Here is a 22,574-nt window from a genome sequence, read left to right as displayed (position 1 = left end):
TGAATGAATTCCTGTCTCACTAAGATGCATAGATCCTATCTTAAACATTAATGAGTATAAAGACAATATGGAGATGGCATGATTGCCCAAAAAAAAAACACACTCTCAATCACTGGTGCCCAAGGTAAAATAGACACCTGGTTGACCAACTGTCCCAACCCTTAATTCTGTATTCTAAACATTCATTGTTGTTTGTGCCTAGATACCAACTTGCATTCTGGTCGCCTTGGTTTTAGTACCAGGTTTAATGTATACATATGCATATCTCTGTGATAGAAGAAGTAAAGGAGGTTAGATGATAACATTTTTTAAAAAGTGTGACACATGCCGGGTGTGGTGGCGCATGCCTTTAATCCCAGCACTTGGGAGGCAGAGGCAGGCGGATCTCTGTGAGTTCAAAGCCAGCCTGGTCTACATAGTGAGTTCAAGGTTACAGGGAGATCCTGTCTCAAAAAGACAAAAAAAAAAAAAAAAGGGGGAAAAAAAAAAAAAAAAAAAAAAAAAAAAAAAAAAAAAAAAAAAAAGTGTGACACAAAGAAAACTAAAACCATGGGCTATTTATAGTTATCACACAAGAGAGGGGCCTTGATGTTTTGGTAGCTTAAGAAAAAAATGTAAAATAGATTTTAAGACTTTCTCAGTAGGAATTCTATAAAGTCAAAAGAATAGCTAAGCAATGGTAGAGAGGAGAAAAAAAAAGCAGTTAAGTCCTGTGGTTAGGATTGGAGTTGGGGTTGGGCTTGGGGTTGAGGTTAGGGCTTGGGTGAGGCTAAGAGTGGCAGTCAGGAGTCACCCTTGTTATGCATGGGAAGACAGAATACAAATTCAAAAGAGGACTGGCAAAAGTCAGTAAGACTTGAGCCCCTTCACTCCAAGCATCTGGTCTCTGCAGTCCCACATCTGTGCAAGCCCCTCCCCCACCCACCCACTCCTGCTGATGAGATCAGCCTTCATTATTTCTCTTCTGGAGCCAGGAAACAAGGTAATGTGTGGGAAGTGATAGCTGTAAGGTAATGTGTGGGAAGTGATAACGACTTTAGAGCCATTCAACAGGAAAATTTGTTAAAAGACCAAGACATTGTAAAGCTGAAACACTTGAGTCTATTAAGTCCCCTACTTCTTAGAACATTTTGTTACCAGAGGATGTTTCGAGGGAAAACGTTGAACCGTTGCAGCCCTGTCAGATATCAAAGGCTGGTACACAGAACATTTTATAAGGCATCTGTCTCTGTCACTAAACTGAGAAACTTCTAAAAACTTCTGCCTTTACTTTCTTCTCTCTTCTCAACACAAAACTAGCCTCCTGCCTGCCTCACTCTGGAGGCACTCTAATTTCTCTCCTTCCTCCCTCTTTTTCTCCATCCCCTTCTTTTCCCCCTCCCCTTTCTGAGGTCTCTCTCTCACAGTCTATAGTGTATGCTGTTTCCACAGACACTGTAAGATTAGCATGATAAGCTAAGACTATCCAATGGTTATATGACGCTCTTTGGTGAGAAGAGAACTCATTAAGAAATTCAGATATTCTTGGTTATTAGCTCAAAACTCCTTCAGAGTCTGGAGCAGTCTCCTAAGCAAACATTACCCTTTGGCAGTTTGTCAGAAGTCCAAATGAGATGGAAGCTTAAGGAGACAGTATCTTTTCAGGGATGTGAAGAAAGGAGCACTTGAAAAGGAAATGGAGTGTCGACAGATGCAGAGTGGGAAGATAGGTACTTGTCACAGAAAGACCAATTAGACTTGTGTTATCTGTTGACAGCTAACACCTATCAGTGTTATAGGCAGTTTAGATGTCAACGTTGACACATTTGTGATGTGTCCAATGTTTTATATAACTGTTTTCTTTAGTTCTACATCCATCAAGAGAATGTTTTTAAAACAACCATCTTCTAAACAAGAGAATAAAGATAAAACTCAAGTATTTCTTCACTAATCTTACACTGTTACACTGTACCAGGAGGCACTTTAGAGGGCAGTAGCCATTTGGTAAATAGGCAAAAACATTAGCTTAGACACGGTTTTCCAGCTTGTGGATATTAATAGATAGTAGTGACTAACCATAATCTGAGAAAAGGTATTCTTGTTCTGGTAACAAAGGAATAGGCTCTTTTAAATCCTGCATTTTAACTTTTGCTTCAGCTTTAAATGCACAAAGAGTTACATTTGTAAAGTGAGTCTTGGGCCCAACATTATCCCTTCCATACATTCATAAGGCAAAGCCCAGGCTTCAGCAGCTGTGACAAAAATGGACCGCTCGTGGGTTCTGAATCAGAAGCCAGTGCCACTAGGCAGGCCACTGGTCCTACAACTTTGAGCATGGGATTCATATTTTTCTACTGTGGGCCCACAATAATCTGATGGGGTGAAATGCTCTTTTCCTTGGCATTCTGAAAGAGGTCCCTGATTTTCCTAAAGATGTCCAAGGAGGGTGGTTCACAACCACAGGCCAAATTTGAGGTCAATTAACCACCAGTCATAGTGAACAGAACCAACGTTTTTCAGTCGTTAAGGGGTAGATTGTGGCCTCGTCCGCATTCTTTCTTATCCTAGTCCCAAGCCAGCTGCTGGGCTGGGGTATTTTAGAAGCAGCTGGTTCAATATTCACCCCATTGTGCAATGGAGAAGTCTTCCTGATGTCAGTGTATTCATTGGATACAATTTATTGTTCTTAAAGTTTTATTTTTAAAAAAAACTGTGGGGCTGGAGAGATGGCTCAGTGGTCAAGAGCACTGACTGCTCTTGCAGAGGACCCGGGGTTCAATTCCCAGTACCCACATGGCGGCTACAAACTGTCCTTAACTCCAGTTCTAGGCGAATCCGATGCCGTCTTCTGACCTTGGCATTGCATGACATGGGTGCACTCACATACATGCAGGCAGTATACTCATACACATAAAGTAAAAATAAATATTTTTTTTTAAAAAAAAAACTGTAACTGGGCTTATGCTTACCAAAACATACATCCATTTCTTTTTGTGCAAATGCCTGATTCAGAATACAGAAAAGCTCTTCTGTGGGAGGTGATAGAGTGGAGACAAACTTGGCTTGACCACCAAGGGACCAGACCTTCTGGCCAGACCAGCTGAGTTAGAGAAATGAGTATGCATGGCTTCTGTGTTTACCCTGCAGACCTCAGTGACCAGCTCCTTGAAGTGGTGGGGCTAGAGGGAGCTATGGAGATGGGGCAGATCTACACCGGCCTGAAGAGTGCGGGCAGGAGGCTGGCCCAGTGCTCCTGTGTTACCATCAGGTACGTCTCCTTCTTACCCAGCAGTTTCCTGGTCCCCTCACCTCCTTAAACATACTTGCAGACAATAACTAGGGAGCTACCTTTGGATTTCACTACAGGACAAGTTGGAGAGAGAAACTCAGAAGTGTTTGTGAAGAATACCTTGAGACCATTTTCCAACAGGATATAATGCTACCATCAACTAGAGGGTCCACCAACAACTTGTTCTCTTAAAATTACCTGGTGAAATTCATTAACCTGGAGTACAAATTACCAGAGGTCCAATTCTTTGCTTTTTTCTCTTTATGGTTTTAAAATACTAGCTGTGTGCCAGGGGTCACACTGTTCCTATCTGCATGAGGTGCTATTTCCTTCATGCCTTCATCTGATAAACCAACATCAACAAACTTCTTGTATTGACCAAGAGGGTAACAATTTTTCAGGGCACGCATGACACAGTTAGCCAGGTAGGAAGACGCAGGGTCTGAGAAGTAGATCTCTGATTTCAGCTGCCTCTAATCAATGCAACTAGTCACATTTTCCTCCGTTTTTTTCCTTGCCTGATTATTTCCAGAAGACTGCATTCCTTTTCTCTCTCGCATTACAGATCATATCTGCGAGTTTACCTTAGGGATCTCATAGAGGGGCCACAGGGTGCAGGGTTTCTCAGAGGCATTTGAGTAAAGAACCTGTTTCTCCCAGAAGCCCTAGGGCAAGCCAGCAAGAGCAGAGTTGAGAAAACTGTTCTTGGCCTCACCCTCCCTCTGTCAGATCCCCTCTGTGCCCTTTGTCTTCATGTCCTATCTTTGTCTTCTTTTTCTTTTCCAGTCCCAGAGCTGTTGTGATTGGGCCCTTGTTTTCCAGACTGATCCCTCCATCCCTGTAGACTGTCCAGAATGCTATACCAAAGGGGCTGTTCTATCCACAGCACATTACAGCCATAGTTTATGTAGTCCCATGGAGAACAGAGCATCCTGACTACCAAAAAATTAAAAACATGTATGAGGAGGGCTTTTTCCAGGAGTCAACAATCTATTTCTACATGGAAACAAGGATCAGAGCCCCATCCCCCGGCACTCTTCCCAGAGACTTCATCCCTATGGACCAAAAGGCCTCACTTCTGATTTTTTTATTAGATTTATTCCTCTTATTATTAAATATACTCACAGTTCATCAGAGAATCATTGCATCAAAATACTGCTTTCCCCCATCATTTTGTAGTTGTAGATGCCAAGCTCAAGTAAGGGCTTCCTGCCCAGTGGATGCTGACCATTCCCCATGCCTCTGATCAGACACCTCTAAAGGACAGTGGAGGACAAATTCAGAGGCCTTTCAAAAGCCTATCCTAGTTCCTCCTCACTTCGCCTCTTATCCTCGGGAACACTACTCCTACATGTACCTTTCCTAGCAAAGCCAAGTCCAAAGTGCATATGACCCCAGAATAGACTGTTGCTCAGGATCAAGTGCAGACATGAATGGTACCCTCTAAAACCTGGAGACAGTGCCTTGAGGGTATGATTCAACAACTCATTCAGTAGAGACAAGGCCATTTCCCACTCCAGAGCTCTAGCTGCCATTCCCTCTGGTTGGACACTGGACTGAGGTGGGTCTACTCAGCAGTGGGGTTGCCATGTTTGCTGGCAAATGTCTCCCAGGTGGCTGTGGTTTTTGGTGCTTCCCAGGGGTCTAGGGGGCTGGAGAGATGCCTCAGCAGTTAAGAGCACTGGCTGTTCTTGCAGAGGACCCAGGTTCAGTTCCCAGCACCCACATGGTAGCTAACAACCATCTCTAACTCCAGTTCCAGGGGACCTTCTGACCCCATGGGCACTGTACAACATGGGTGCACTTATATACATGCAGGCAATACACTCATACACTTAAGATAAAAATAAAGATAATAAAATATTCAAGGTGGGGACTTAAAGACTGAAGCCTGATAAATGCCCATAGTGATTAAAGCATAAATTCCCAGACCTGTCTTCAGAACTACCAAGTCCAGTTCAAGGTGATCTCAGGATTCTATTTTTACCAAGTTCCTCCAGAGTCTGAGCAAGCCGCTCCTAAGTGGGCAGGCTAGAGGTCTTCCCGCATCTTTTTCTGTAGTGGGAATGATGCTAACACTTCAACCCTTGAGAATCTCACTGTGTTTTCCTGGTTTGGGGATTCCAGGACTAACAAGCTGCTGCCGATGCAAGTAGATGGAGAGCCCTGGATGCAGCCATGTTGCACGGTAAGTTTTGCCAGTCTTGAAGATGGGAATGAGAGCTTCATTTTGTTTAACCTCTTTAAGACACTGACTTGATATAAAACCACTACAACTCAAAGTTACAGGGACCCCAGCAGATCATCTAGCATAGGACCTCTTCCACTTTGTCTGAGACTTCCTTGACAGCCTCTGCTTGAACGTATCCGGTGGCAGTGTCAAAAGGAAGTCTTCCACTGGTGACCAAGTCTGGATGTTAGTGCTGCCTTACCTAGAAGGCAAAACTACACACCCTAAATGTCCATCCAGCACACCTACTGCCTTAAGGACCTCCCTGGAGCTCAGGTTATCTACTCTATTCATGGCACTACTACCAGCACTGAACTTAGTGCCTGAGCTGTAATGACAGCCCAAGAACTTGTTCAGTGAATGAATAAATGACTAGCAGCAGGGAGTGCCATGGGTGTATAATCTCAGCACCGAGGAGGCTAAGGCAGGAGAATCATGAGTTGACTAACCTGAGCTACAGAGTTTAGTTCAAGACTGGCCGGGGTTGCCTAGGAAGACCCTGTCTCAAAGACAGAACTGCCTTTTTCTTGCCATGCCGTAGTTACATTGGTTCAGTTCAGCACTGTAGGCCAAGCCTGCTTCCTTTATCATTGTTTCCCCTTTAGAAACTGAGCTTGGAACTTTGGTGAGGAGGAGCCATTGTCCTGTTCAGGGCCTCCCCTGGGAAACTTCATGAGTAATACTGTTAATGTTGTCACAAATGGAATAATCTCAAAAACGACGAAAGCTGTGTTTCTGAGCTTCTTCAGTCTTCCTCAAAGCCTGCTCTTTTGAGCCCTTCAGAGCATCAAGTTCTGTTTTAGGGTTTTCGGCTGCTCCTGCTGAGACCATGTGACATCTTCTATAAAGGTCAAAAGTAGAACTTTCTCTGCAAATTCCTCCTCGATCTTATGGAAGCCTAAGAAAAAGGTGCAAACACACTATAACAAAAACCAGTAATAGTTCCAGCCCAACCAGAGCTGCATAGAGAGACCCTATCTCAAAAAAATAAACAACCAATAGTTTTCTACCTTGCTGGAATTAGGAAGGATGGAGGGAATTTCTACTGCTTATCATTTTGATGAAGCTGAGTTGAGAAAAATCCACCCACACATCTGTGTTTAAAAGAAAACGGCTGGGAGTGGAGGTGATCAGAACCATGGCCAAACAGGACATACGTTAAGTTACCAGCACCCGTGTCAGGTAACTCACAATCACCTGTAACTCCAGCTCCAGAATGATCCGACAGCCTCCATGGGCACCTGCACTCACATACTCACACACACTGTGAGCTCAGTCCTGCCTCTACCTCCCAAGTGCTGGGATTATAGGTTTAGGCTGCCACCACCATCATGCCCAGCCCATAGTGGTAGTTTAAGCAGCAAGAAATCAATTTGTTCACCATTCTAGAGGCTGGAAACCAAAATCAGGGTCTTAGCAAGGTTGGTTTCTGGTAGGGCCTCAACCTACCAAACTAGTGTCCTTATATGAAGAGGACGACAGGAATGGGCATACACAGAGGAACGGTCCTGCAAGAACACAACAAGAAGGCAGTCGGCTGTAAGGCAAGAGGTTTTTTTCAGATACACCTAAAAACCAGGCATGGTGGTACACGCCTTTAATCCCAGCACTGGGGAGGCAGAGACAAGGTGAGATCAAGGCCAGCCTGGGATTGACTACATAGCTATATAAGGGTTACATATTTATCTTTTACTAAGCATAAGAAATCAAGTGAGAAGGAATAATTCTAATTGTAATAATTTTTGGCAAACTAAACTAGCATGCCAAAAACATTAAGCAGAATAAGCAGGTCTTTCTGTCTGATGTCTTCTTTTACTTACATTTCTTTATTTATTATGTATTTATCATTTTTACTGTGTGAATGTGTGGGTGTACAAGTCCAAGTAATGTGTGCAAGTCAGAGGACTTGTGGGAATCTGTTCTTTCTTTCTGCCATGTGGGTCTCAGGGACTGAACTCGGGTCATCAGGCTTGATGGCAGGTGCTTTTACCAGTTGGCCCATCTCATAGACCCAGTTTTGCTTGGTTTGTTTGTTTTTCAACAGTCTGTTTTTGTTTTGTTTGTTTGACTTATTTATTTTTATTTTATGTGCATGAGCAATATGCCTGCATGTGTGTAAGTGAACCCATGTCGAGCAGTGCCTATAGAGGGCAAAAGAGGGCATCAGATCCCCTGAAAGTGGAATTACAGATGGTTGTTATCTGCCATGTGGGTACTGGGATTTGAACCCAGGTCTTCTGCAAGAATAGCCAGTGCTCTTAACTGCTGAGCCATCTCGCCAGCCCCAGACAAAGTCTCCTTTTAGCCCAGCATGGCCTGGAACTCATGGATCTCCTGCCTTAGTCTCTTGAGTGCTAGGATTACAGGCATGCACTACCACACACAGTTTTAGGCAGGTGCTGAGGATCAAACTCCTGACTCATACACACTAGACAAGGACCTTACCAATGGAGCTACCTTCCCAGCTCAAATACATTTTTCAAGGATTTATTCAGTACCACTAAAGTCAGTCAAGAGCTAGTTTAACCTTTCCCTTAAAAAAGCTATAAAAGTCAGCAATAGAAATTATACAGGTTTTCTTTCACCAAAAAGCAATAACACTACACACCATCAGCAAAAGATTTACTGAGTAGCCGACAAACAAAATCTGATCACTTAGAAACTTAAAATTTCTCACAAAGAACAATATGTCCAAGAGCATATTGAAACTACCATTTTTAACTACAAAAAAATTATAAAAATAAGAATGTTCCAGATAAACCTTAAAGCCAAAACCTTATTTTGAAGAAAACTCAAGCCCTTATACAATTCCATTATATAAAAAGAAAAAACTGTACTGAATAATCCCCAAATTAGAATAATTAATAATAATACATTTATGAGATTCAGAGGAAAGAAAATAATATTTAAAAACAAATTTTAAACACAGGGAAATCTAGAACTAGCTCCTTTTTTAAAAAATATTTTATTATTCTTATTTTATGTGTATGCATGTATTGCCTGCATGTAGGTGAGTGCACCCATGTCATGCAATGCTATGGAGGTCAGAAGAGGCTGTTGGATCCCCTGGAACTGGAGTTACAGACAGTTGTTAGCTGCCATGTGGGTGCTGGGATTTGAATCCGGGTCTTCTGCAAGAATAACCAGTGTTCTTAACCGCTGAGCCGTCTCTCCAGCCCCTAGAACTAGTTCTTTTAACAAGTGTTTGAAAGTCTCTTTTCTAAAAGAGAAAAAGGCTGTACAGGTAGCTCAGTGATTAAGAGCCCTTGTTATTCCTGCACAGGAACTAGGTTCAGTTCCCAGCACCCATGTTGAACGGCTCCCAACCATCTGTAACTCCAGTTCCAGGGGATTCAACGCCCTCCACTAGCCTCCTTGGGTTCCTGAATGCACAGGGTGCACATAAATTCAAGTGGGCTTACACACATACGCATAGATAAAAAGCAATAAATAAGTATTTTTTAAGAGTTAGCTTATCAGTTAAGAGCAGTGATTGCTCTTGCAGAGGACCAAGGTTTGTTTCCCAACACCCATAGGGTGGCTAACAACTATCTGCAAATCCAGAATTTAGGGGATTCTGTCCTCTGTAGGCATTGCAGACATATGGTGTACCTACAAACATGCATACAAAACCACCACACATAAAAATGAATCAAAAAATTTTTAAAGAGGGAGAAACATATCAGAAATATTTAAATGTTTTAAAAATCTAATAAATGCAATGTAAAATCTCAATATAAATATGGCAATGGCTTTATTTAATTATGAATGATAAATTATTTTGATTCTAATAAACTTGAATATCCTAAGAGAATGAAGGAAATACTGACATTAATGAGATGGAAATGTTTTCAAATAATTATATGCAAAATGACCTCAAATCAGATGAATTTAACTGGGCATGGTGGTGCATGACTTTACTCCAGTGCTCAGGAAATAAAGATAGGTGATCTCTGTGTGTTCCAGGACAGCCTGGTCTACATAGCAAGTTCTAGGCCAGCCAGGGCTACATAGTAAGACCTTGTCTAAAACAAAAACAAAAAACCTAAAACAACAACAAACTAGATGAATTTAGTAAGGAAAGGGCTCACAAGGCCCCACCCACCCCTCCCTGAGGCTCTAGATAATTAATGGCTGCTGAAGAAAGGAGAGACATTTTCTTCAGTGGTCTAGCCATGGGTAAGTTGTCCATGCTCCTGTAAATAATTCACCTATGCTCCTGTAAGTAAACCTAACTAAACGCCTTGGTTTACCAAAACAAAACAAAAGATATAAAAGTAGAAGAGAGACTAGTTAGGAAGAGGTAGGAAATCAGTGGGAGTGGGAAAAGGACAAGAGAGGATGATGTGGGTTGGATATGATCAAAACCTGTTATATGGGGCTGGAGAGATGGCTCAGCGGTTAAGAGCACTGACTGCTCTTGCAGAGGACCCGGGTTCGATTCCCAGCACCCACATGGCACCTATGAACCGTCCGTAACTCCAGTTCCAGGGGAATCCGAAGCCCTCTTTTCACCTCCTCGGCATTGCACAACACGGGTGCACTCACATACATGCAGGCAATGGACTCATACACTAAAAATAAAATATTTTTTTTAAAAAACCTGTTATATACATGTATGATGATGTCATAATAAGGGGCTGGGGAGGTAAGTCAGTCAGTAAAGTGCATACTCCACAGCACAGGGACCTGGGTTCAGATCCCCCAACCATGTCAAAGCCTGGCGTGGTCTCCCATGTCTGTAACACTGGGGCTGAGGAAGCAGAGACAGGTGAATCCCTGGACCTTCTGGCCAGCCAAGCTAACCAATAGTTAAGTTGTGAGTTCAGTGACAAAGACTGCCTCAAAAGGGTGCAGTGAAGAATGATAGTGGACAATACCCGATGTCAACCCTTGGTCTCCACAGGCACTTGCACACTTGCATGCACGTGCACACGCACACATACTACATATGCAACACTAACTAAATTAACTAAAAGTTATACTTAAAAATAGGAAATGAAGGCCAAATGTAGTGGTGTACACCTTTGATCCCAGCACTCAGGAGGCAGAGGCAAGCAGGCAGATCTCTGTGAATTCACGGCCAGCCTGGTCTACATAGTGAGTTCCAGGCCAGCTGGGGCTACAGGGAGACCTTGTCTCAAAAAAAAAAAAAAAAAAGATAGACCAATTTCAAATATCAATATGATATGAAAATTCTAGTGCCAGTGTAGTAGATAGAATTGAACAATAAAATTTGTTTTCGAAAAGAAAGCCTGTCATGGTGGCACACACCTTTAATTCCAGCATTCAGGAGGCAAAGGCAGGTGGATATCTTTGAGTTCAAGGCCAACCTGGTCTACATATCAAGTTCCAGATCAGCCAGGGCTACATAGTGAAACCCCATCTCAAAAAATCAAACAACGACAAAAAAGGATCATTCGCCCCTGAGAACAAATCAAAGGAATGAAGAAAAAGAAAGCCTTCTAACATTAGTCATAAAGTTACATAACAAAAATAGATGATCAAAGTCAAGTATTCAATTATGTTCAACATTTGCTATTTTAATTTTTTTAAGATTTATTTATTTTTATTTTATGTGTGTTTTGTCTCCATGGCATGTATACAAGTACATTGTGTGTGCCCACGGAGGTCTGAAAATGGCATTGGATCCACTGGAACTAGAGTTGCAGATGGTTGTCAGTCACCATGTGGGTACTGGGACCCAGGTTCTGTTCCCAGCACCCACATGGCAGCTAAACACCATCTGTAACTCCAGTTCCGGGGATTAGACACCCTCTTCTGACCTCCATGGACACTGCATGACATGGGTGCACTTACATATATAGGCAATGCACTCATACACATAAAATAAGTAAAAATAATAAAATATTTTGAACATAAAACTTCTAGAAAAAAACTCTGAAAATAATGAAACATTTCTGCTAAATCAATAACAAATATAATACTAAAACTCAAATAAATTTCCATTAAATTCATGGACAATATATATATGCTAACATTGCTTAGCAGTTCTAACCAATACAATATATGTGAGGTAGAAAAGAAATATAAATATTTGAAAAACAAAGATGTCATTAGTTGTAGGTGATATGATCATGTATATAGAAAGCTTTAAAAAAATCAGTGGGGGGGCCGGGCGTGGTGGCACACACTTTTAATCCCAGCACTCGGGAGGCAGAGGCAGAGGCAGGCAGATGTCTGTGAGTTCAAGGCCAGCCTGGTCTACATAGAGTTCTAGGATAGTGAGTTCCAGGACAGCTGGGGCTACAAAAAAAAAAAAAAAAAAAAAAAAAAAAAAAAAAAAACAGTGGGAAACCTCATAGCATAAATTATCCCAGTGAAGCCCTATAGTAAAGTAGACAAATATTAATAACATTCCTATATACCAGCAACAGAGAATGTAGTAGAAAAATATTAAAATAGTCTAACTAGCACAAGAGATATAAAATACTAAATTGTGGGAGATTGATGAAACCATCCATAAAATTTAACCAAATAAAAAACTGAACATAAAAACCATCTTAGTTTCTTTTCTGTTGCTGTGATAAAATAACCCTGGCAAAAGTAACTGAAGAAGAAAGGTTTGCTTGAGCTCACAGTTCCAGGTTGCAGTCCTCCTTAGTGGGGAAGGCCGGCCCTTGAGGGAAATGGTTGCACTGCATCTGCACTCAAGATCAGAGGACTTGCAGGCTATTGCTCGGTTCACTTCAGTACACTCCACTCCTATACAAACTAAGATCCCCAGCACAGAAAATCCCAATAATTTAAATAGCAGTGCATTGTCACAGTACTGGATAGGTAATCAACAGCACAGAATAGAGTCCTCAGAAATTCTAGAATATGTAAAAACTAATGAAGAAAGAAGAAAAATCATAAACTAATTAGAAGGGAAACAACTTTAACATAGGACATCTAAGAAATTTCTTGTTTGGGAAAATGTCACTTTTTGCCTAAACTATATTCTTTTTTTAATTAATTAATTAATTAATTTGTTTGTTTGTTTGTTTGTTTTTGGTCTTTTGGAGACGAGGGTCTCCCTGTAGCCCCAGCTGTCCTGGAACTCAACTATGTAGACCAGTCTGGCCTTGAACTCACAGAGATCCGCCTGCCTCTGCCTCCTGAGTGCTGGGATTAAAAGTGTGCAACACCATGCCCGTTCCCTTATTTATTATTTTTATTTTATGTGTATGAGAGCCTGCATGTAGATAAGTGCACCCGTGTCGTTCAATGCCTGTGGAGGACAGAAGAAGCCATCAGATCCCCTGGAGCTGGGAGTTACAGACAGTTGTTAGCTGCCATGTGGGTGCTGGGATCTGAACCCAGGTCTTCTGCAAGAGCAGCCAGTGTTCTTAACCACTGAGCCATCTCTCCAGTCCCATGCCTAAACTATATTCTAAAATCAAAAGCACATCACAAAAGAGAGTCAACTTAAAAGTAAAATATTAGTGTGGGGAAAAATAGATTATAATTGCACTATAGGCTGGGCCTTTCTAAGGAGTGACATATCTTACTAATAACAAATTTTTAATTCTTTAAATCAAGAATCAGCATAGAGGGGCTGAAGATGTAGCTCAGTTGGTAGAATGCTTGCCTAGCATGAACAAAGACCCACGTTAGACTCCTGGCACCACATAAACCCAGCACTCAGGAGGTAGAGGCAGTAGGATCCAGAGTGCAAGGTTACCCTTGGCTGCCTAGTGAGTTTGAGGCCAGCCTACCCATACATGAGAACTGACAACTACAAAAGAATCAATTTAGGTATTTAAAAGCCTAAGGACAAGAGTTTCCAAATGTAAAACCAAAGAGCAGGCTAACTCCTATAAAACAAAAAAAGAAACCAGCCCTAGAATTTGTCTCATGCTCTTAAACCATGGACTCATCTGCGCTATCACAACTTCAAAAAAAAAAAAAGATTGATTTTCGAATTAAACTAGTGAGAATGCCATGTAATTCTTCACTTACCAGGTCAGTTTAAGAAAATCTTTGCTTCTGTCAAGGGCATAGTAGGACCAACATACTTGGAACACATCTTAAACCACATACTAAGAGGCAGCATTGCAAATAGTAATATGTACTAACCTTGTACTTTTATTTTCACCATTTGAAACTGTTCATTCACTTCTGGAAATGTATTCTAAGTTTAGAACAGATTATCATAAATATAGACAGTACATATATGAATATCAACTTCTATTTCATGCAACAGAACAATTAGAAATGTTCTAAAAGCCCAACATTTAGTGAAAAGATTTAAGTAGTTTTGTCATATTCAAATGGAATAATTTATAAGCATTGAAAATCAAATTTAGGCCAGGCATGGTGGTGCATGCCTTTACTTCCAGCACTCAGGAGGCAGAGGCAGACAGATCTCTGTGAGATCAAGGCCACCCTGGTCTACATAGCAAGTGCCAGGCCAGGTGGAGCCAGGTCTCACCCTGTATCAAAAAGAAAAAGAAAAAGAAAAAGAAATTTAATAAATATTTAGGGGCTGGAGGGTGTAGCTCACTGTAAAGCACTTTCCTAGGAAATAGAAGGCCAGGAATTCACTCTCCAACACTGAATTAACTTATTTTATGTATATGAGTGTGTTGGCTGTGTGTATATAAATCACCTAAGTTGTGCAGTGTCCTCAGAGGCCAGAGAAGGGTGTTAGGCCCCTGGAACTGGAGTTACAAACAGTCATTAGCTGCCATGTGGGTAGAGATACCAAACCTGGGTCTTCTGCAAGAGCAACTAGTGCTCTTAAGCACTGAGCCATCTCTACATCCCCTAAATTTTAACTTTAAAATTAAACATTAAGGGCATTAGAAGTGTTGGCAAAATAATGTTAAATAAAGCAGGTTTAGAAGCTGATTTCAATTTTATTAAAAGCATGCAAGAGGGGCTGGAGAGATGGCTCAGTGGTTGAGAGGACTGTCTGCTCTTGCATAGGACCCAGGGTTCAATTCCCAGCACCCACATGGCAGCTAACAACCATCTATAACTCCAGTTCCAAGAGAATTTGATGCTCTTTTCTGACCTCTGCAGGCACTGCACAACATGGTGCATTTACATACATGTAGATAATACTCATACACATAAAAGTAAAAATAATAAAATTGTAAAAAGCATGCAAGCATAGACACGAACTAACAGCAATATGCCAAGAAGTTTTTACTTCTGTGTGAATTTTAAACTTTTTCTATTATTTTATAAAATTTTAAAAACTATTTTGTTTGTTAATGCCTGAGGAAGACAGAGAGGGCACTGGATCCTCTGGAACTAGTTAGGAATGGTTGTTAGGCACCATGTGGGTACTGGGAACAGAATCTGGGTCCTCCGCAAGAGTAGCCAGTGTTCTCAACTGCTGAGCCATCTCTCCAGTCCCTATTTTATGTTTAGAAAACAAGAAGATACTTGTTTATACATTAAAATGTATGTTCATAAAGTATGTATTTATTAACAAAGTTTGTCTCAAGCTTGCAATACTATAAATGACCTCCCTGGCTTCATCAGCAACATGGTGGTTCACACTATAATCCCAGCACTCAGGAGGTGGAGTGTTGTGACACTATTCCAGGGGAGTCATTAACAAACATCTCCTCACCACAGATAGGGAAGTGACAACAGACCAAAGTAGAATACTACCAAGTCCAACACTGTGAACCAATGAGTTTTTATTGAGATTACTCACAGGAATATGGATAATGGGTTACTTACAGGAACAGACAGCTGCATCACCCAAGCCCACCCCAGCATAGGTGATGGCTCATGAAAGCAGGAAACCTAGCCCACAATGCACAACCTATAGGCAACTCAACAGTTAGAGAGTATCCTTCCCAGATAGTCCAGTTGGTCTGAGCCTCTTGGAATTCAGCTGGTTTCTGCTGCTTTCAGGATGTTTGACTCCTCTGGGCCTCTAGCTAGGGAGCTCAGGCTGTTTCTCGGTCCTCTAGGCACTTTGGGTGGCCTGAAAGCATCTCAGCAGGTCTTAGGGCTTATATATTTTGGGAGGGAGGAGCCTAGTCAAACCTGGTCAGTTTCAGGGACTTCCTGCTGCTATTGAGTTGTTTACTTCCTGAGTTTAATGAGCTTCCTTACAGGATGGATTGTTTCACCTCTCCTCAAAACACCTTTTTTCCCTCCCTTCGGAGATCCTGTTGCTTACATCCTTTAGAACAGTCTATTGTTTACCCAGCTTCCCTCCAAGATGGCAGCTTTTATCTGGCAGGAAATTGCTAGACAACATGGAAGCAGGAGGATCACAAGTTCAAGGTCATTCTCAGGTACAGCATGTGAGTTTGAGACCCTGTCTCAAATAGCAAATTTTTTTAAAGTTAAGACTCAGCCTGGGGTCACAGTATACCTCTTCAATTCCAGCACTGTGAAGGCAGATGCAGGTAAATCTCTCTGAGTTTGAGGCCAACCTGGTCTACATAGTGAGTTCCAGGCCAGCCAGGGCTATATAATAGTACCCTATCTCAAAAAAAGGAAGAATCTCCTCCTGAAGTTGACAGCACAGTCATTAAGTTGAAAGAGAACATATTTATTCAGTCCATCTCTCTTAAACTTGAACAAACACTGATAATTTGGGGGTGGGGGGTTAATTCATATTACTGAGCTACATCCCAGACCTAATCCAGTAGGTCTAGAAGCTGAGAACTTGCATTTCTGACAAGTTCCAGGGAGAAATTGATGCTGCTGGTTCAGGGACCCCACTTTGGTCTAGCTGAATTTCCCTACCCATCACTAAATCTTTCTTACAAGGTCAGATTATCCCAACTATATCTGAAGGTTGTCTTCATTTCTTTCCTTGCTGCTGTAACAAAATACTATGACAAGGGCCAGGTGTGGTGGCACAGGCCTTTAATCCCAGGACTCAGGAGGCAAGAGGTAGGCAGAGATCAAGATCAGCCTGGTCTATGTGGCAAGTTCCAGGCCAGCTGTGGCTACAGGGAGACCCTGTCTCAAAAAGAAAAAAAAAAAAACTATGACAAAGGCAATTTAAGGGACAAAGGGTTTATACTGGCTCACAGTTCAAGGGTGCAGCCAAGGCAACAGAAACTAGAAGTAGTTGGTCCACAATCAAGTCACAGAGAGAGATGAATACGCAGTGCTGTTCAGTTGCCCTTCTGCATTTATACAGTCTAGGATTCCAGTCAGGCAGTGGTACAATGGTAGTCTCCTGAATCTTCTTTAACACAGGAGTCATCTCCTGGATCAGCTCTCTCTGTAACAGAGCAGAAAACTAACAGTGGGGCCGCTACCCTTAGTGTTTGTCTGCTTATGAATCATAGAGACTGTAATTTTCTTACCTGTTCAATTACCAATGAAGTTTGAGTTTTAACTACAGAAATGAAAAATGCTCTTTTTCATTCAAGGGTTTAAAAGGCAGATTTAACATCAAAGTACCTCCTAAAATGGAGTCTTAACTATTTTACCCACAAGCCCTCCCTGATTTGGGGGTAAAGGACAAATAGACAATTCTGACTTAGAATGAGGATATGATCTCATACCTCTCAGTTATCTGTAGTAATATGATCCTCAAATATGACCAAAATACCATGTTATCCAGGAGTTCCAAATCCCCACCCTATCAACACCTTTGTCAAAATTTCTCAGAAGCCAGAGGTACTAACAAGCAAGTACACAGTTTGGTTTTTGACAGAGAACGAAGAAGCAAGGACCTTCTATCTCCTGACAAGGTGGGGTTCATCAGTGGTAAATGTAGACAGTGCACAGCTGCCATCCTCTTCCCCAAACAGCCATCTCCACTGCCAGGAAATGCTCTTTTTCTCTGGGCTCTGTTCCTTTGCTCCAGCATATTCTTCCAGCAGGCACTGGGTTAGTTCAGGGAATAACAAAATGAGAGTCAGAAGTCCTCCTCAAATGGGCATGTGAGCTCAGGAGTGAAAGAAGGCTTATGTCACAAATCTCTACCATCTGAGCATGTGTCACAAATCTCTACTAAATCTCTACACTAAATTGCAGGCCACAGAAAAGTGCTGTTGTGCCTCACTTCTATCACGGAACCTGCATAACACAAAACGTTTATCACATAACACCTGCAAGATGACACACAAAACAAAATGGATTTGATGGCCTCTGTTCCTCTGGCAACTACTGCAAAGTAGAAAAACTCACTGCTCTTCGTGTCTCCAGGCTGGTGAAAACCAACGTGAGGAACGTTTTCAGTCCCATCACCAGGCTGTGCTGGTTGTCCCCATGTCTTTGGCTTCCATCTGTTTCTTTGCATTTCCTGGAGCCTGGTAAATGTGAGCCTGACTTGCCCTGGCACCGTTTTAGCCACATGTTCCTACTCTAGCCTACTCTGATGACAGCTGCTGAATTCCCCTCAGCCCCTTTTCTTCATCTTGTTATTTTTCAGCATCTTTCATTGCTACTGATTACCTTATAGGAACCCAATCTTGTCAACTCTGGTTAAAGCTCTATACCAACCAACTGCCCAAGTCCCACGTTTCTCCTCCTTTGCCCTTGACTCAGCCTGTTCACACATGGCTTCTTTACCCAGTGGCTTCTCTCTCTCTTCTCAACAACGCATTTCCTTCTGTCCTTTGAATCCTAAGTCTTCCTTGTAGTTCTCATCAGACCCTTCTTGTCCCTTATCTTACTTCTTTTGGAGACCACTTGGATCATCTTACATTGATTCAAACTTGTGGATGAGGTGTCTGAGAGTCCTTCTGTTTTTCTCTGTGGTCACACTGTCACTTCCCATAGCATAGTGAAAACCACAAGATTGAGTTCATAGATGCATGGGTTCCTAGATTCTGTTTCCTTTGACATCTATTTTTCTTTCTCTCCAGTATAAGACAAGTACTTACCTAGCCATTACTTTCCATTTTACAATTTACAATGGGCTTTCATTGACAGTCTGTCATATGATCTTTGTGGAAAAAAAAATAGAATAAATGTTATCTTTGCTTTGAAGTTTGGCAAGCATTGTTCTCTGAATGATAAATGGTTGGTCCCAAGTTTTACACTGGGAGTAGAACATGGCCCTACACCCAAGCCTTTGAATCCTAAGTACCTCCTGTTCCCATATCAGCCACCCACTCTGAACATCTAAGATACTCAATAAATGTTGATGGAGTGATAATGTAGATTATTAATGTGGGAGTATCACCAAGCCACATTCAAATGGGGATTAAGCATTTTGAAACCATGTCTACAATTAACTGAGCATTTACAGAAGAAAATTATAAACCCTAAATTTTTTTAGAAATGCTTTCCCAAGGTCTTCCCAGAGTCTAAGAAAAGCGATTACACCTAAGGGACTCACTTGGGAACTGTTCACATGAGGTTGCTTGGTCAGAAGTTAAACTGAAGCCTCCAGGTCAGCTGGTTGACATCTGTCCACTGCCAGAACTATAGGGAAACTGGAGTGTGAGGAGCTGGTCTGTGGCTGTTCTTCCCTTCCGTGCAAACTTAGGCTGATCTAAGCTTCGATGGCGCTATGGGCTCCCATTCCTTATCTGTCCTACAGAGGGGTGAATGGGAAGGTCCCTGAGGTCTCCTCCGGCTGTGACATTCTGACAGTCTATGAATAGCAAGGACATAAGACAGGTGCGAGCTGATCACCACGTGGGAAGCTCACACCTGTCTCTCCCCAGTGTTTCCGCCCTTTGCTTCTAGCAGTGCCAAACTCCAGGCCCAGTCAGGGTCAAGTTGCCAATTTTGAAACTGTTCAAGGACAGTTGTCCTTCTGTATGGGATTCCTTGGATCCCAAAGCTGGCCTTCTTTCTTCCCTGCAACCCACTCTCCCCTGAGTTACTGGGTCTTGCATTGCCACTAATTCATCTCTGCTTCTTTGCTTTTAGATTAAAATCACTCACAAGAATCAAGCGCCCATGATGATGGGGCCTCCCCAGAAGAGCAGCTTCTTTTCACTGAGGAGGAAAAGCCATTCAAAAGACTAAACTGTGTGCCAAACACCAGCTAAACCAAGGAAGAAAACAAGAATCTTTACACACACACACACACATACACACACACACACACACACACACACACACACACACTCACTCACTCACTCTTCTGTAACCAGTGGTAGCAAAATCACTTTTCCAGAGGAAAATTTAACCTTGCCATACAGTCTACCTATTTAGAAAATGGATCCACTCCTAACAGAGCCAATGACCAGGAAATATTTTGAATGGACTCAGGGCCCACCAAGATGGGTTGGTTCATACAGCAACTCCCACATTCCCAGTCACCTTGGGTAGACTCTCTGAGCCTGAAGGAAAACTCCCTTTCTCTTTACCACTCCTGTAAGGTTCCTCACCGATGTTTGTGAGGAGCAGACTTTAGGTTTCCTGCCTACAGTGAGATCGGATGTGGTCAAGGAAAGAGCTCTGATCCAGAAAATTTGCACAAAAGTCCTTCTGTATGGAGACAAAACAGCCTCCAGCTCTCCACGCAAAGCCCTTGGCAGCGCTCTGCAAGCCCACGAGGGTTTCCTCGCTGTCCTTCAAGCAACAGCTCCTCCCCAGCTTGCTGAGAAGGCCAAAAAGCTGTGGAAAGCTGTTTCCATTCTTGGTCTTCTATGCAGTCAGTAAGCACTTGTTCCTCTCCTGACGTGCCTCTTGGTGGCTGTTTGTTTGGAGACAGTTCCAAGAGTCCCTAGAGCTGCTTGCACAACACACCTTAGATGTGGTATTTATTTTCTTAGCTCTATGAACACCTGGGAGGGAAAGCTGAGAAACCGGGCTTTATTTTTCAAATTGGTGTCACAATATTGTGTAAAAAAGAGAAGGAAAAAGAAAAAAACCTCTACTCTTCCCACACCCTAACCCTACCACACAAGCCAAATGGTGTCTCTTGTTTGAATTCCAAGCCCTGGTGGAAAACTATCCCAAAGACACAAGCATGGAATGGAGGGACTTTGCTAAGGAAACCAGAAGATAGTCTACCAGGGGATTCTTTCTGCTTTTTGCACTTTGCACTCTCAAGAGTGTGACTGAAGGACCCTCTGATGGTCTTACATATGTACATATGTAGCATATAGATTTATATATAATATATAAATATTTATTTACTGCTGGACTTCTGATTAGAAGTAAACATGGGTAGTATGGGAACAGAAAGTGGGAAAGAAAAAGAAGGTTTTCACTGCCCCACACCTCCATTTCATTGTAAAGACACATTTCCCCATGCTGGTAATAAGATTTAAGAGGATTCTGGGTGTTCACAACAGCCATGAAATATGCTACACAGGATTTATTTTCCCATTTATTGATAAGGAAGCTAAGTTGTAGAGAACTAAAGAGACTTGACTAATGTGGTTTGACTGTGTCACTGAGAAGATGGTAAATAGACAAAACAACCCACACATCTAGGAACAGAGTCATTTCTAGTCACCGAGAAGTAATTGTACTTAGATCCAAGTGGCCAGAGTGGAACAAGCGTGCAGCATATATGTGGGCATCCCCACACAAAGCAGTGGCTTCTCTGACCTGGAAAAAAGTTGGCCTGAGGCTGAGCTCACCAGACAGATCATCTTATTGAACCCATGTCACCTCATCATGGTTACCAGAGAGAGCCTCTTTGGAAACACTCCTGGCTACAGGGTGACCTCAGTGAAGAGGCACCTTCTGTAGGGTGCTGTCAGCCAGGACAGGCTTGTAGGCCTCACTGAGCTGGTGCCAGCATTCCCCTTCACTCACACTGGGCAACTGTACATAGAGCATTACTGGCAAAAAAACAACCTTTCCCAGCTCTCTGGCTCACATGGACATTCATCTCTGGCTCACATTCCTCAAAAGGAAACCTGAGCCCAATTGACATCACCCCACTGAGCTTCCTCTAATCTTGCAATGACAATGAAGGGAATATGAAGAATGGGTACAAATCGAACAAACTGTGGAAGGAAGCAATTCTTTAAGATCATCAAGGACTGAGACCTGAGACCATACTGCTCAACCCAACATGTAGAATACTTCCGTTTGAAGAGCATACTGATGGGATGCTTGGTGATGGGTCAGACAAGCTCTAGAATGACAGCAGGTACTATCTTGGAAGCCGCTTGATTCTGAAACTGAGGCAGGTTCAGGCTCAGAGTCACTAATTCTAAGACATTTGCAAAAATGTTTGCATGTGTTTCAGCCCTGATTCCTCAGGTTTATGGGTGTTGAGACAGCATCATCAACAGGTGAAATGGGTTCTTAGAAACTTCAAGTCTCACGAAGGGGCCCCACAGAGGCTGAATGTTGCCTGAAAGACATAAAGACATACCCTCAATCCTTTTTAGAGGCACTGATCATAACAAACTTCATGGAATTGCACTTCTGATTTGGTAATCTTAGTAATCTTGTGTTGTTGTTTAATCGTACCTTGCAAATCATCTTTTAAACCCTGTGACTGTGGTTTCTTATTGTGTAGTTAAAGTACATCATCCTAGTGAACTCCACAGCGAACTCTAGTGAAGAGAGTGAGGCTTAATGATGCCTAGTGACTTCTAAAGCCACACAGTTGTCAAGGGAGATCCCAGTCCCTTATTTCTTGTCCTATTCTGACTCTTTCCATGCTGCAGACACATTCTCACTTGCCTTCATGCTTCCATCCCACTAGCAATAAAAACAGTGAAACCAAAAACCCTCAGTGCACTGTGTTGTCCCTGGGCTGGAATTGTGTCTCATTATGGTATGGTCCATGTGGGGCTTCTCCAGTGAGTTGAGAGTGGACATAGACTTTGTAGGATTAGCCTTTGTAGGATGATTATATTCAGGTCATAGACCAACTCCTCTCAAGTGAGTTCATTCTACAGATGGAAAAAATATGTTAAAATTGCCAAATAAATTAGGAAATACTTGGCAGAATCTGGAAGAGCCTCCAGACTGGCATTACATAACACACATATACATTATACATATGCACATTATATAAGGTGACATAGTACTTAATGTGCTGTATATATTATGTAAATTACATATTTGTGAGTAATCATGATAAATATAGAGACCCACTAATCACTTTTTTACACATACTCAGTGACAGATTAGGAAGTTGCTTTGCCAGAAAGTCTTAAAACTTACTCTCTCCTGCTGCTTTGGTTCCAACTTCTGCCAAAAATAATT

General features: G+C 42.1%; 1 protein-coding gene across 4 annotated transcripts in view; it reads left to right on the top strand.

Moving 5' to 3' along the window:
* Dgkg (diacylglycerol kinase gamma) overlaps positions 1–22,092 on the top strand; it is a 216,667-nt gene extending 194,575 nt beyond the window's left edge. For all 4 annotated transcript variants that reach the window (XM_008823628.1, XM_008823627.1, XM_008823625.1 and 1 more), the window contains 3 exons: positions 3,127–3,247; positions 5,396–5,456; positions 19,320–22,092. In XM_008823628.1, coding sequence (XP_008821850.1) covers positions 3,127–3,247; positions 5,396–5,456; positions 19,320–19,418 — 281 coding nt within the window. In that variant the 3' untranslated portion in view covers positions 19,419–22,092. The remainder of the gene's footprint in view (positions 1–3,126; positions 3,248–5,395; positions 5,457–19,319) is intronic.
* The last annotated feature ends 482 nt before the right edge of the window (positions 22,093–22,574 follow it).

This window comes from Nannospalax galili, unplaced genomic scaffold, assembly GCF_000622305.1.
Source record: "Nannospalax galili isolate Female #2095 unplaced genomic scaffold, S.galili_v1.0 scaffold1349, whole genome shotgun sequence".
Lineage (NCBI taxonomy): Eukaryota > Metazoa > Chordata > Mammalia > Rodentia > Spalacidae > Nannospalax > Nannospalax galili.
The sequence above is the reverse complement of the archived record's forward strand: the minus strand, read 5'-3'. Positions and strand labels throughout refer to the sequence as shown.